Below are 14,163 nucleotides of genomic sequence, written 5' to 3'. Positions count from 1 at the left end.
CATCTTTAAGTACCAGGAGAGTGCCATGACATTTGGTGAGCACATGTATGCTCCCCAGAGGATGAACCCTGTGCATTTTTGGTCTTTTCTGTGGCGCCATCCTCAGGCCACTGTGTCAGATTTACATGTGAGACATCATTAAATCTAACGAGCACGTTGTCATATTATCTGGTGAGTCTGTTCATGCTCCCCAAAGGAAGATTCTTCTTCTTTCTCACCGCATTATCTCTCCTCCAGCGTCGACCCCTCAGGTCAAAAACGTTCAATTTGATATCTGTGTGAAGTGTATCGGGCGAATCAGCAGTAAATTTGCAAAGCGTGTTCATGTGCTCCCCGGAGGATGAATCCTTTTTATTTTGGTGAACTCGGGGCATCAGATTAGGCTGGGATTAGTTACACAAAGAAGAACAGATTGAGCATCAGGACTCGGCTCCATTCTCACATTCAAACCTCGCCTGGTGCAGCGTTTCCTCTCACATCTCTCAGGTTTCTGTTTGAACGGCGTCGGTTCTCCTCTGTCAGGCCTGAACCCAGCAGGGGGTGCTGTTTCAGCCACACACACACACACACACACACACACACATACGTACATACACACACATATGCCCATACATACAGAGTGTGAACTAAACAGTGTGATCAGCAGCTCCGCGGGGCTCCAGGAAGCCCGGGCCCCTCTTCCCTCCGGCTTCACGCCCGGCGCCGACACCCTGAGCCCGCACACCGCTCAGGCCTGGACACCGGCCACGCCGCTCAAGGTGACCTTCAGCTTGAGAAGGACAGACGGACGGATGGATGGATGGACGGATGGATGGCGGCGGGGAGGAGAGGAGGAGGAGGAGGAGGGGTAGCAGGAGTCAGATCTGTATTTTATGACTGTTTTAATATTGGAAGTGCAGTTTGAAGGAGACTGGAGCAGGCAGACAGACAGACACACAGACAGACAGACAGACAGACAGAAAGACACACACACACACACACACACACAGACAACTGTACAGTGTCTACTGTTCTGTTCTATTAGTGACTGTCTTATTCATCAGTGTCTTCTATTGTATTGTATTCTGTTAGTGACTGATTCATCCAACGCGTCTTCTATTCTATTGTTTTCTGTTCTATTCTATTCTATTACTTTCCATTCTAGTAGTGACCATGTGATCCAAAATGTCCCCTATTCTATTCTATTCTGTCCTATTCTAGTCTAGTCTAGTCTACTCTGTTCTACCCTCTGATAGTTCTCCTCTGTTCTGTAACAATTTTTTTATTCTGTTGTATTCTATAACAAACATTCTGTTCTATTCTGTTCAGTTCTATTCTATTCTATTCTGTTCTGTTCTGTTCTATTCTGTTCAGTTCTATTCTATTCGGTTCTATTCTATTCTATTCTATTCTATTCTGTCCTGTTCTCCTCTCCCCTGCCCTGCGGTGCTGTGCTCTGTGCTGCTCGGGTCCCTGAGTGTCTCCTGTGTGACCAGCAGACTCCTCTCCGAGTCTCTAACTCCCCTCAGACTGCAGAGCCATGTGACAAATTGCTCCTCCACTCATTCCATTATGCAGTGTGCAGACTACACACACACACACACACACACACACACACACACACACACACACTGCCTGAAGTAGTGCTGGCCACAACACTCCTTGACAAAAAAAAAACAAAAAAAACAAAAACAAAACACTGATTTCCCTTTAGAGCTCTTTCCTTTAATGTGTGTGTGTGTGTGTGTGTGTGTGTGTGTGTGTCCCTCCTCCTCTGCAGATAGCTGATATTTTCTGCTGGTTTTCAGTCTCAATAAATTTGACCGTCAACAAAATAAAAACATTAAGATTTGTATTCTTGAAACAGTTTTTAAACCATTATGAGCCACTGAAACCCTCTTGGAAAATAAATATGAACGATGTATTCATGTTTACCTGGAATCCAAATGTTGACAGGTTCGGGTTAAGGCAGCTTTCAGAGAGATCATCCAGGCTGGATGACACTGACCTGGTGATTTGTGATTATTAATAACGGTCAGTGTAGCCCGCATCGAGCCCATTCATCTCCCCCGCTGTGTCCCGATCAATAACCCCCCCTTCTTTACTTTCATCTGCTCCTCCCTCCACACCGTCCTGATCGATGGTGAACCCTGCTCCGGCTGTAAGGGGCCGGTCAGCTCAGGAAATACCTGCTGCATCGATCACAGCCCCCGCCACGCCGCCCCGTGCGTGGATCAGCGGTCGGGTTTGCGTTTTGAAGGAGCTCCGGCTTCCCCTCCCGAGTTTCTGATCAGCGCTTTTCCTGCCGCACTTGCATGCAGATTTATTTCATCACGCCGAACAAATTCCTCCCATCTCATCACATGAACTCGGAGTGAAAATGAGCCTGCCGAGCTAGACCAAAAAAAAAAAAAAATCTCTATGCAAACCCTCTATGCATTGCCTCTTGTTGCCTACATCCTGTCAGGATTTGAGCTCAGTTTTATGGCACTTAGTGTTTTTCTCCCGTCCAGGTCCTTCCTTGTAGCTCTCAGATGTACAACACTTTGGATAAAAGCACCTGATAAAAGATATTATAACACTGAGAGGACCAAAAGGCACAGAAAAAAAACCTACTGCACAGATTTAGATCAATGAAAGCAGTCGGTTTTGGTTGTTAAATCAAAAAGTTCAAAAAAAAATATATTCCACAGGTTTTCGCCAGATTATCTGTTTCATTTGGTTTTTTTCTCTGTATGCACTGTTATTCTGATTAACAAAGCATGACTGATATATGAGCGGGCTGATGTCATGAGACGATACTGACTCATCCAGATGTTTCGGTTCTGGTCTATCAGGTTGACTGCAAGACTGAAGAAAAAGCAGTTGAGGTCATTCGAAAACAGCAGCGTTTTTTGCGGTTTTGTCCCTCAGACTCCGTTGTTTACGACCCTCTGTCCAGCAGCGAGTCCCAGCCGAGCAGATGGCACCGCAGATTGTGTTCAAACGTCGAGAAGTTTGTTGTTGAGCTGTGAAAGATGGAGCCTCCGGTGGGTTTGGGGTCATTTCGCTGTAAAAGCCCTTTGAGCCCTTAAACTGGGATCAAGGGCTCGAAATAAACGTGAGCTTGAACTTGCCGAAAACGGTTTAACTCCCAAACATCGATGCCAATATCAGACCCGAAATCCAGTGTCAGTTGCTACGTCATTATTAATTAATTAGTGAATAGTGTTAGTTGCCGTGTAAACAGACATGTTGGTCGATGTGAGCGAGCTCGACTTTGCTGAAGTTTGGGGATCAGCGGGGGGGCGGTCAGGTGTAAAGTCGCGGAGAAAAGGTGTCTTTTTGTCTGATGGAAGTTGTTATTTGTGTGGCATTGAGAGCCGACTCCCCTCAACACACACACACACACACACACACACACACCCTTCACCCCCACCATGACTCAGAGGGATTCATGGTCCGCTCTGTTCATATTTCAGCATTGTGATTTCCAGCTGGGCAAACGGCGAGCCTTCAGACACCCAAGGACATCACACACACACACACACACACACACACACACACACATGTACACAGAGGGAGAGGGGGAATTGACAGTGCAGCTCAATGAAGCTGCAGCGGGGATTATGAGCGACAAAGAGAGATTTGTGAATGTGACCGAGGCGGCGTCTCCCAGAGCCTCGTCTGCTCTGCGCCGGCTTGATCCTCCATTATGAGGCGCTGCTAACGCTGCACTTAATAACACTGACACGCTGGATTCTGACTGTGCCTCCCCTTGTCTCGCCCCTCTCTCTCCCTCCCTCTCTCTCTCTCTTTCTTGCAGCGCCAGAAGGAGAGACCCCCTCCCTCCTCCCTCGCCCACCCCCACCCCCTCGCCGCTCGCTCGCTCGCCCCAGCATGGCAGACAGTCGGCAGCCGGAGGACGGCGCCCCGCAGTGGGACCCGTCAGGAGGGCAGGACCCCGCAGGCACCCACGGCGCCAACGGCTACCCGGCCTCCGCCTACAGGGCCTGCCAGCCCGGGGGCGCGCACGTGGCCGCCGCCCCCTACGCCTCCGCCAGGGAGAACGGCTTCAACGGGGACCTGAGCGGGGCCCACGCTGTCACTGCAGGTAACACTGACTCAGCGCAAATTTATCAATTGAAGCAATTTTTCTTTTTTTTTGTCATTTGTTGATGCGGAGCTGCTGAATCTAGATAAGACCTGAGCCGAGGTTTTTAAGCATTTTCCATGTTTGCCATTGTTTTTGTGCTTCGTGTTTCATGACTTTTCCTGTTTTTTGACATTTTCAGTGTCCTGGACACATTTTGTATGCATCGGTGTTTCACTGAGGGCTGTTTGACCTCCACGCTGTTTTAGCTGTATAAAATATGTAAGAAATATCAGCATTATACACACATTTGTTTCAGTTGTTTTGGACACTGAGGAGCTAGAATATGACATTCATAATCGTCATAAAACTGCTTTCTTTTATTTTCCTTAGAGCCTGAAGCGATATCTTCATATCTGTAGTAGCACCACTGACAGGTCATGTGACATTTGGGAAGAAAAACATGATCCACAAGAGCTTTGCCGTTGTTTTTTTTTTAAAGCGCTATTTAGATTGTCAACAAGACACATGTACACAAGTACCTGACACATAAACGAGTGAGTAACAGTAACAGTTGAATGAGTAACAGTTTCTATTCAAATTACCTTCTGAATGTGAAGGTAACAGGAGGGTTAAGGACATAAAACTAAAGACCTCAATAATCCAGGACGATGCATGTCCAAAGGGGCGTGGCCACTCCTGATGATTGACAGCTGCTCTCTCTCCTGTAACTACGTAAACTCTTCCTAGCTGCACCTGATTGGACGAATGCTTCATTAGCGGACCGTCCTCCCCTGGATTTCAAACTGAACCACATGAAACTTTCTTTGATTTTAGGAAAATACTTCACTGAAACGTTTGAGGCGAGAAACAAACCCTGCAGCTGCTGAATCTTTATTGTAGATCGACGATGGTTCGGTTTTTTCTAGAGTTTCCGGAGGCGGCGAGTCATGCTCGACATCCATAATCTGCATAAAGTAGCCGAGACCTCAACTTTATGCAAATGAGGAGACGCCAACGTGATGCCTCGTCCCTCGAAATCCCAGAATGCATTGCACGGCTGCTTACATAGACGATGAATGTGAAGCGTGGAGATGACTGACCCTGTGACTCAGCGGGGGGCGGGGCTGTGGGGGCGTGGCCTGTTCTTGCACCGTCACTACAGAGAACAAAAACAACCCGAGATGCACCGAAGGCGCTCCGAGTCAGGACATAAATATTTGAGAGCCAGTGATGCGTTTTTTTTTTTTTTTTAGCGTTTTTTAATATGCAGTGCTGCTTATTTACCACTCATTTTAATACAAGTTGCCAGTGTAATCCAGCTAATTCATATCTGGGCACAAGATGCATCCAGACACAAGGAGGAGGAGGAGGGGGGGGACATTCCCTGCCTGGATAGTTTTCTAACTGATGGGCACTGAGGACTTTTAGAAAATGGAATTAACGTTACGTTTTTTTCCTTTTTTTTTTCCTGCTAAAATTGAAGTTTCCTGTGAAAGGGTCAAACCGCAAAAAAAAAAAAAATTCTTAATGCAAAACGCACTACTTCTAACACTGGATGCAAAATCTCAAATAAAAGTACCATCTCAAATGGGGTATTATCACGCAAAATATCATGCAGAAGGTCAATCAGGATGCGAAAGGTAAAAGTCAAAAGTCAGAGGGTGAGATTTATCTTTGCATCACAACATGCAGTTTCCAGTCATTTCTGCATTTTAAAATGCAATGTTCACTGTCACATAATCTCCTGGTTATGCTTATAGATAGATAGATAGATAGATAGATACTTTATCCCGCAGGAAATTCACAGTTTTTCAGCAGTATCCACAGAGTACAGATTAAATAAAATAAAAAAGATGAAAAAAAAAATAAAGAATAAGATCTAAGTACAACAGAATAAGATCTAAGTACAAGCCAGTGTGCAAAAAGCAATGTGCAACAAAAAAAAACAGAAAAAAAAACGTGTGCATGGGTGTATAAAATGTGCATAGAGGTAGGTCAGTGTGCAAATTTAGAAGAAATATACAGTATACACATGATAAATAGCAGAAGCAATATAAACACTATAAACAAGAAGTATTAACAATTTAAACAGCAGTGGAAAATAACCTAACCCTTATTAGACTTATTAGGAGCCAGATGTTTTCAGACTCACTTGTAGTGATCTTTAGAAAATAAAATAATAAAGATAAAAGTAAAAAAAACAAAAAAAAAAACAATGAAAAATCCCTTGACATTCTCTTTTTAATTCATTCACAGTTTTTTTTTTTTTTTTTTAAGTGTGGGAGGGTATGGAGAGCAGAAGAGACAATCTGTTGGATCCAAATCCTGTGGAGCGGCACATATTACACAAGGCGAGGATGAATGCAGCGGTGTTCATTCGACATTATGTAAGACAAACACAGGGAGGAAGGCTAGCATGTGCCCAAAACACGTTTATGCAAAGTGACTGAGCGGTTTTCCTCTCCAGATCCGTCCCGCAGAAGCCGAGCTGCAAAGCTTTCATGCAAGACGCTAAACACCCGGCTATTACACGCCACACTCGCTGCACTCACTGTGCTGACTGTGAACCCAGAGGAGGCCGGTCTGTGTCACAGCAAAGGGCGGTAAAATGTGGACAAAACACACAACTCGGTGCACAAATATGACCTGAGCTACATCAGTGTCTTCTCTTATGAAGCGCTGAGGTAATGAGACGTGACTCAAAACACATGCAGATCTGGTGTAGAGAGAGGTATTTGATTCTTGTTTCTAGCAAATTTTCACTTGAAACGAGAGACACTTGTCTAAAAACAAGTTACTTCTGAGGTGATCATGTCTTATTTTAAGTGTAATGAGATATTTTGACTAGAAATAAGACATTTTTGACTTGAAATAAGACAAATAATCTTGGTAAGATTTTGAGTTTTTGCAGTGTACCATTCTGAGCTGCTGCACGTTGTATCCGAGCAACATTTCTTAGTGTCTTAATGTGACACTTTGGAGTTTTGCACGCTGAAACTCCGAAGTCGAAGCCAAGCGATGGCGAATGGGACTGCGTGATTAAGTCGCTTTTCTCACCGCGCGATGGACCTCCAGGTTTTATTTCACTGCCGCTTTAGTTACCAGGTGCTTCTGGAAACAAGAGACAAGTGATCTCAGCAGGTGGAGCTAAAGGTCAAACAGAGGAAAAGGTGAGACACAGACGGATGATTTCTAGTAACTCTGACGACGCGCTATCGAGCGACTTGCGTGAGTTTATTCGGTGATTATTATGGGATAATTACATGGCAGCGGGACATGGGATGTTATCAGATCTGTGCGATTATTGGAGGGACGGCCGATCAGAGAAGTTTCAATGTGGCGTTCAAGGTCGAGAGGATCAACTGCTCATTTAGGGAGTCGGGGAGGGCAGGTTGTGTGTGCACGCATGTAGGGAGGGCGGGGCTGCATGTGTTTGTGTGTGTGTGTGTGTGTGTGTTGGTGTCCTGCCTCTCCTTGTGCGTGGGCTGGCAGCTCTCTCCCTCTCTCTCTCTCTCTCCCTCTCTCTCTCTCTCTCTCTCTCCCTCGCTAGAATCACACACCGTTATTAACCGCGCTATAATTACCAGCTGAAATCTCTCTCTCTCTCGCTGTTCTCTCCTTCCCTCCCGAGAGTCAGGAACAATGATGTACCCGCCGCGTAACCACGGCAACGGCTCCCCTGCAATTTACTTCACCGGGTCTTTTGTTTCCAACGGCAACTGCGAGCCCCCTCGCCTGCGCGCCTCCAGTTTGGCGCTGCTGACACGGTGCGACTCGGCGGCTCGCCGGCTCGCAAGTCATGACAAGGGGCCATTTAACCTCCTGTGACAGGAGCCACATTAAGCTCCCGGCCCCGCCCAGCGAGGGCCCGAGTAATGTGGGGGTTCGCACGATGATGCCATTATGTTGGGACTTGTGGCTGCCCTCGAGTCATTTTTCCATTTTCAAAATTTCTCCCCCCCTAAAATGATAAGTTTTGAGTGTTTTCTCGTCCCACAGTTTTGTTCCTCTCGGGGCGGACGAGCCTCTGAAACGGCGTTTAAACCACCGTGGGACACAAAAACTCCAAAACTCAGTGAAAAACCAGACTGATGGAGTTTAAATTAAATTCATTAAAGCAGGTTTCATTACAGGCTTTTGCAGTAAAATCCTCCCTCAGCACACAGGAGGGATTTCTCTGGTTTGACATTTAATCTTGTTTATTGTACGTACATTTTCTGCTTGTTTAAGTAAAAGTTCAACAAAATATCGGGGAGACTCGGTGCAAAAATGTCTAATTTTGCATGACATTTCATATCATCAAACGTTATGATCAAATATATGATTAGACAAAAGCGATATGTCAGTAAAAAGTAGTGTCACATCACTGTACTGACATCAGGAAAAATGAGAGTAAGTAAGACACAGAAACAAATAGAAAAATCAATCGAAACAAGACATTTCGTCTCAAATTCAGTCTTAAAATCTTGTTTTTTATACCAGTGGGATTAGATAATCCCACTTTTTTCCACAATAATTAACTTGTTTCCTGACTTTTCTTACATCAGGTGTCATTTCCTTGATCCCAGTGGGCTGATCTGCCTCGTTCTGTCTTGACTCAACACATTTATACACATTTGTACGAGTGAAAATGCAGTGGAATCAAGTGTGTTTATCTCATCCTGCTGGCAGAATATTGCTTTTTAAAAAGGACATATTTAATCAGAGCAGTGCTGCAGCTTCTTCTCACTGGAAATCAAGTTGCCCTGCAGCAAAACAGGAAGCGTTTTGTTTGCCTTTAAAACCTCCAAATCTGGAAAATAATATGTGTACCTGTCCATTAGGACGTTGTCCGCTTTCCTCGGTGACCTTCAGCGGCGCGGAGGGACGAGCCGTTGCGTGAAGTGTCTGGGTCAAAAGTTCACACCGAGCGTAATCTGAAAATGTCAGGTGTTTCTCCTCCTGATTGTGCAGCTGCTCGTTTGGCAGAATCAGGATGATCCCTTAAAAAACACTCAGCTTTTACAGATTTGTGGTGCCTTTATGTTGTTTTTTTTACCATCGGTTGCAATTCTTTGATGTCACGGTGCCCTCTTTTTAATTGACATTAATATTTTCTGTATTATTCTGTATTGTAAGAGGTGCAGTGTACATGTCCTGTGTTATTGCCGCCTTGTTAACACACACATGCCGTTGTATTTTAACATCCGGAGCTCCTGTCGGGTCGCTCTGCTGTTGTGCTGCGATTTGAAGTTGGCAGCTACCTGTTAGTCGGTGGTTTTATGTAATTAGCAGCTGCCAAGGCCTCATGTGCTCCTCTGGCTCATTATCAGCACCAATCAAAGACACGATGAGCGAGAAATAAACAGATTCCTTCCAGCTTCAAAGCCAGAGGTTTCATCTGACGTCAACAAGGAAAAACAGCACTTTTCCTCCGGGGGCCGCGGAGCCAAAACCGAGGACCTCAGCCAGGCACTTAGAGCTCACTTTCTGTCTGAGTGTGTGTGTGTGTGTGTGTGTTCATATTACACTCAGATAAAATGTGTGCTTCAGCAGTTTTCCATACCCCCAACATATCCCACTTTCCTGCTCTTACTTGCTGTCACACACACAGACACACACACACACACTAGTGCCATGCAGGCTGCAGATCCGCCGTCACCGTGTGTGTGTGTGTGTGTGTGTGTGTCCTACTTCTGTAAAAGTGGCCTAGTTGTGTTGTGGGCAGCGGCCGGTCCTCTGCAGGCTCTGCAACATGTGACACACACACCGGGCGTGTGGAGACGTAATGAAGGTGGAGTCTCTCGTTACTACGATGGTAAACACCGCCGAGACTCACAGGAAACGACTGAAATTTAATGTGAAACTCATGGATCATACATGCAAGGTGAATAAACAATAATGTTGACGAATTAAAGTGAAATTTTGTGACAGTCAGATCAGCGATGCCTGAGATCCGTCGACAAACCCTTCCTTCATCGACATCCTGATCGTCATATTCAGTCACATGATGATAAGAGTCGGTGTGAGTGTATTGTTTTCCTCGTCCCGGAGCAGGACGGGCGGGGCGGAGTCGGGCGACAGCAGGCTCGATGTTGGCACTTCAGCCAGCCTCTCCTCATTTCGAAAAGCTCTTCAGAAACAACGAGAGCCATCGAAGCAGGAAATTGGCTCCTTGACATTTTTGAAAACCCAGTGGAAAAGACAGCCGGCCGTCACCGAGGGTCAAGACAAACAGAGAGGAGGGAAAAACAGAGCGGTGTGAAAGGATGATTCTGGTTATTTTTAACCCGGGTCTTATTCTCATTGTTTGTGTCATGATGATGATGATGATGATGATGATGATGACGCCCATGACGAACTTTCTGTCGCTTCCTCTCCTTCGCCGCAGAGAGAAATCTCAACATTTGAACCCAAAAAGCAAAGAAAATACGACATTCGTTCATACACGGGCATTCATTTCCACAGCAGCCGTCCAGCAGCAGAGCATCGTGTCAGCATCCCTCACATGTATATAAAGCTAACTGGCTTTAAGTGAATACGGATCACGCGTGGCCCACACTGGGTCCCGATGCTTGTCAACATTGTCAGGAGACGTGCGAAACAAGGTGCTGCAGATTAAAAATGATGCAACATTTAGCAACCGCACCGCCTCTCCCTGGCCTCGCATGTACTCCCAAACCCATTTTGAGGACTAGTTTTGGTGAAAATTGACATTTTTATTCCAAACAGCTGTCCTGTTTTTCTAGAGCTGACATCCCGCAAGCCAAAAAAAAAAAAAGAAGCACGGACAGCCCGTGGAGCGGCGTCAAGCTGCCATCTTTTTTTCTTTACCGGCGTAAAACGACCAGAATCATCCCTTCATGCAGTGAGATGGACGAATACAGAGATAATCAATCAGCTGATTCTTGAAAAGGGGAGATGAGGGATTTTGCACTGACTGGTGTGTTTGTCCTCGAGCAGAGACAAAGAGAGCCGGGCGCCGTGTCAAGGAGCTGGACCAGCTGCAGAATTGTTATGTAAAAATCCACTCATCTTCTCTGTGGTGTTAAAACCATAGAGAGTGAATGGGGGGCAGAACTGGCATTGACTGATGAGAGGAAGAGACGCTAACAGCTTGTGACTGACTGGAGGGCGCGGTCGAGACCCGCCACCCCAAACCTGAGGGGGGATCAGCAGTGGCGGATTTAAGAAATTTGGGGCCCAAGGCAAAGGCAGGCATGGGGCCCTCTGAGATGAGAAGACAACACACAAAACAGTTATAATACGATAATATGATAAGCATTCTGCTGGCATTTCAGCGAAAGGATTTTAATCCAAAACACAATTAATGTGCGCAAATAAGTAATAACTGTACTAACCATAAGTGCATGAGGAGTTTTATGGGGCCCTCAGGAACTTGGGGCCCTAGGCAGCCACCTAGTTTTGCCTAATGGTAAGTCGGCCCCTGGGAATCAGGACTGGTAACGTCCATCCAGAGCTGCCATCACAGTCAAATCAGGTGATTGTATGGAGACGGAGGAACTTTATTGACATTCCCACCATGACAAAACAGGCACGGGGTTGCAGGTGGACCTTCCTGTCACGGCGTGTGCGGCTCACAGCGACGACAAAGGGCTAAAACACCGGCGTGCTGCTGAAGTTATTAAAATAACTGGAGCTAATTCATCGCCTACCTCTAACTAACTTTAACCCCTTCAGACCCTGCGTCCATTGGAATGGACATGACATTTCTGTCTCTAAACCAATAAATACTGGGTAACTGAATGATGTCAGTAATGCTGGTTATTGGTTGGATCCTGATTATCCAATCATAATCATGTTATGACTTTGAGCACGCTCTGAGAGAGTGACAGACATCAGACAAGACAAGCAGAGAGTCAGTGCCCATTTTCAATCAAAAATATAAATTTATGTTCATGATGGCCAAACAAATTTTCTGTCAGCATAACTGTGACTGTTAGAAGTCATAATATTTGAAGTAATTTTGAACGTACATCATGTGGTTAATTTACAGGATGTTTTCAAAGTCTGATGTCCATTGCAATGGACATGAAAAAATACTATTAAAAACATGAGTTAGCAAAAATGTGTTTTTTCCACTTTGTTTTTATGTTGGAGAGGAGTCAGAATCAGTTATTTTTTTATTTATTTTTTTGCCCAGCAGAAAAAATGTGGGTCTGAAGGGGATAATATCAGCCAATTAGATGCTGTCAGCTAGTCCTAATTAGCTGTTAACAAAGTTACTGAATTACAGAATGCAAAAGCACCAAATAACTCGCCAGGTAAAACTCAGCGACTCCCAAGACCGATGTTTGTTTGTTTGTTTGTTTGTTTTTTAAATTGAATTAAAATCAGGAGCAAAAGGCTTATTTTTTCAGTTTTTCATCTTTTTCGTGGAAACAGGCCGACGCAAACAAAGTCTTCTGCCGATGCGGTGACATCAGCGAACGCGCACAGCTGTTGCCATGGCGACGTGAACCCCCGGGGAAATCCTCTGATTTACCGTAAACCAAAGACACACGCCTTTTGGTTTTTGTGGTTAAAACATAAAGCGGGGGTGCAGCAGGGACGAGATGATTCTGATTCACCCGGTTTAGCCAAATGCAGCTCTGGTGTTTGGTCTCTCCATGCAGCAGGTGACAAATCAGAATTCAAGAGCTTCTGTCCGGAGAAAACTGAACTTCCCGGCGTTTTTTTTTTTTTTTTTTCCTCTCGTGTCTGGTTGGTTCCTCTGGTCGAAAAACAGCGAGTGAAATGTGAAAGACCTCAGAGCAGCCGGCTCGACAAACATGAGCTGTGAGCCGTTTACTGACATCGTGCTACAGGATTTCTGGGTGTTGAAATAAATTAAAAATATTTCATGCAGATATCTCGCGCTGCCGTTGGGAGCTGAAAATCGGAAACTCGCTGAATGCAGCTGTAAGATCCATCAGCGTCGTCTCCGCCGGCCGAAGCCGTGGCCGTTGTTGCTAAGGCGAGATAAAACACCCGCGCTCCCCTCTCCTCTCACTCCTCGGGGACGCTGCAGAAAATATCGTCGCCCTAAACGTGTTCACATTTTGTCAGAGTTTCTGGATCAGTTGTGGCATTTACTGACTCACGGGTTCAGCCCCGGCGTAAGACCTTTGTCGCATGTCATTCCCTTTTTCTGTCCGGTCTCCTCCCGACGTTCCCGAGCTCCTAATGGTGTGTGTTAGGCTCAGTAAATCAGAAAGGTCATGAAACATATGCCCACATTTCATCTGACCTTTTATTTTGACAGGAAGAGGCAAGACAGCCTTTGGCCTGTTTGGGGCCTGGTGAACCTGTCGTGATTCGGTGTGTTTTTATGAATCAAATGTCCGCGGACTTCATCCACTGTAAGACACCGAGGGCCATGTCAGGGAAGACAGTGGTAATTAGAGTTTCCCTGTGAAAGTCAACATGATGAATCATCTGCCCCCGTCGACCTGTCAACAGGGGCTCTGTCACTTGAGCAGTTGTTTTTTAATTGCATCCATTTTTTTTTGTTGTTATTTAATTTAACCTGACCTCTGATTTTCCCTTAAATTTAACCTTAAGCAACTCCAGAGGTAGAAAAAATATTCCATATTGTATGAAACAGGAATATAAATTTCCTGCATCTGCTGGCTGCAGCGCTTCATTGAACTTACATCATACATTATTTTTTTGTAGTTTTTGCAGTTTTTGCAGTTTCTTCTTTGTTTGAGTGTGACAGTAGAGAGAGTTAGGAGAGGGACTTTGTTTCATGGCTGCAGAATCACATCAGATAGAAAAGGTCTGCATGTCTCATTTTTAGACACATTTCCCTCAGATTCGGCAGCTCATGTTTGGGATCTTTGGAAATGTCGGGATCTCTGCTAGAATTTAAAATCAAGTCCTGAGGGTTTGAATAAAGCTCGGCTGAGCAGCAACGTGGAAGAGTTTAGGGTCGAAGAGGTGAATTTCTGAGAACATGAGTTAACCAGGAATAAATGGATGCCAGTAAAAATGTGTTCCAGGCATTTAAATTGACCGGCGATTTCAGTCTGCACACAGCCGTCTGAGTGAATTTCAGCGATTTTTAAATGTTCAAAAACATGTTTCTGTCCATCTCTGTCACAGCTGATTATGATGGAGCTGCATCA

The 14,163-nt window shown here is 45.3% G+C and overlaps 1 protein-coding gene across 1 annotated transcript in view; it reads left to right on the top strand.

The window, feature by feature from the left end:
* Positions 1-3,858: 3,858 nt before the first annotated feature.
* Positions 3,859-14,163, top strand: part of map2 (microtubule-associated protein 2) — a 69,697-nt gene continuing 59,392 nt past the window's right edge. The window contains exon 1 of the mRNA XM_030080257.1: positions 3,859-4,072. Within this exon, the coding sequence (XP_029936117.1) occupies positions 3,859-4,072 (214 nt within the window). The remainder of the gene's footprint in view (positions 4,073-14,163) is intronic.

Source organism: Myripristis murdjan, chromosome 21 (assembly GCF_902150065.1).
Source record: "Myripristis murdjan chromosome 21, fMyrMur1.1, whole genome shotgun sequence".
Classification (NCBI taxonomy): Eukaryota; Metazoa; Chordata; class Actinopteri; order Holocentriformes; family Holocentridae; genus Myripristis; species Myripristis murdjan.
This window is presented reverse-complemented; position numbering and strand designations above follow the sequence as displayed.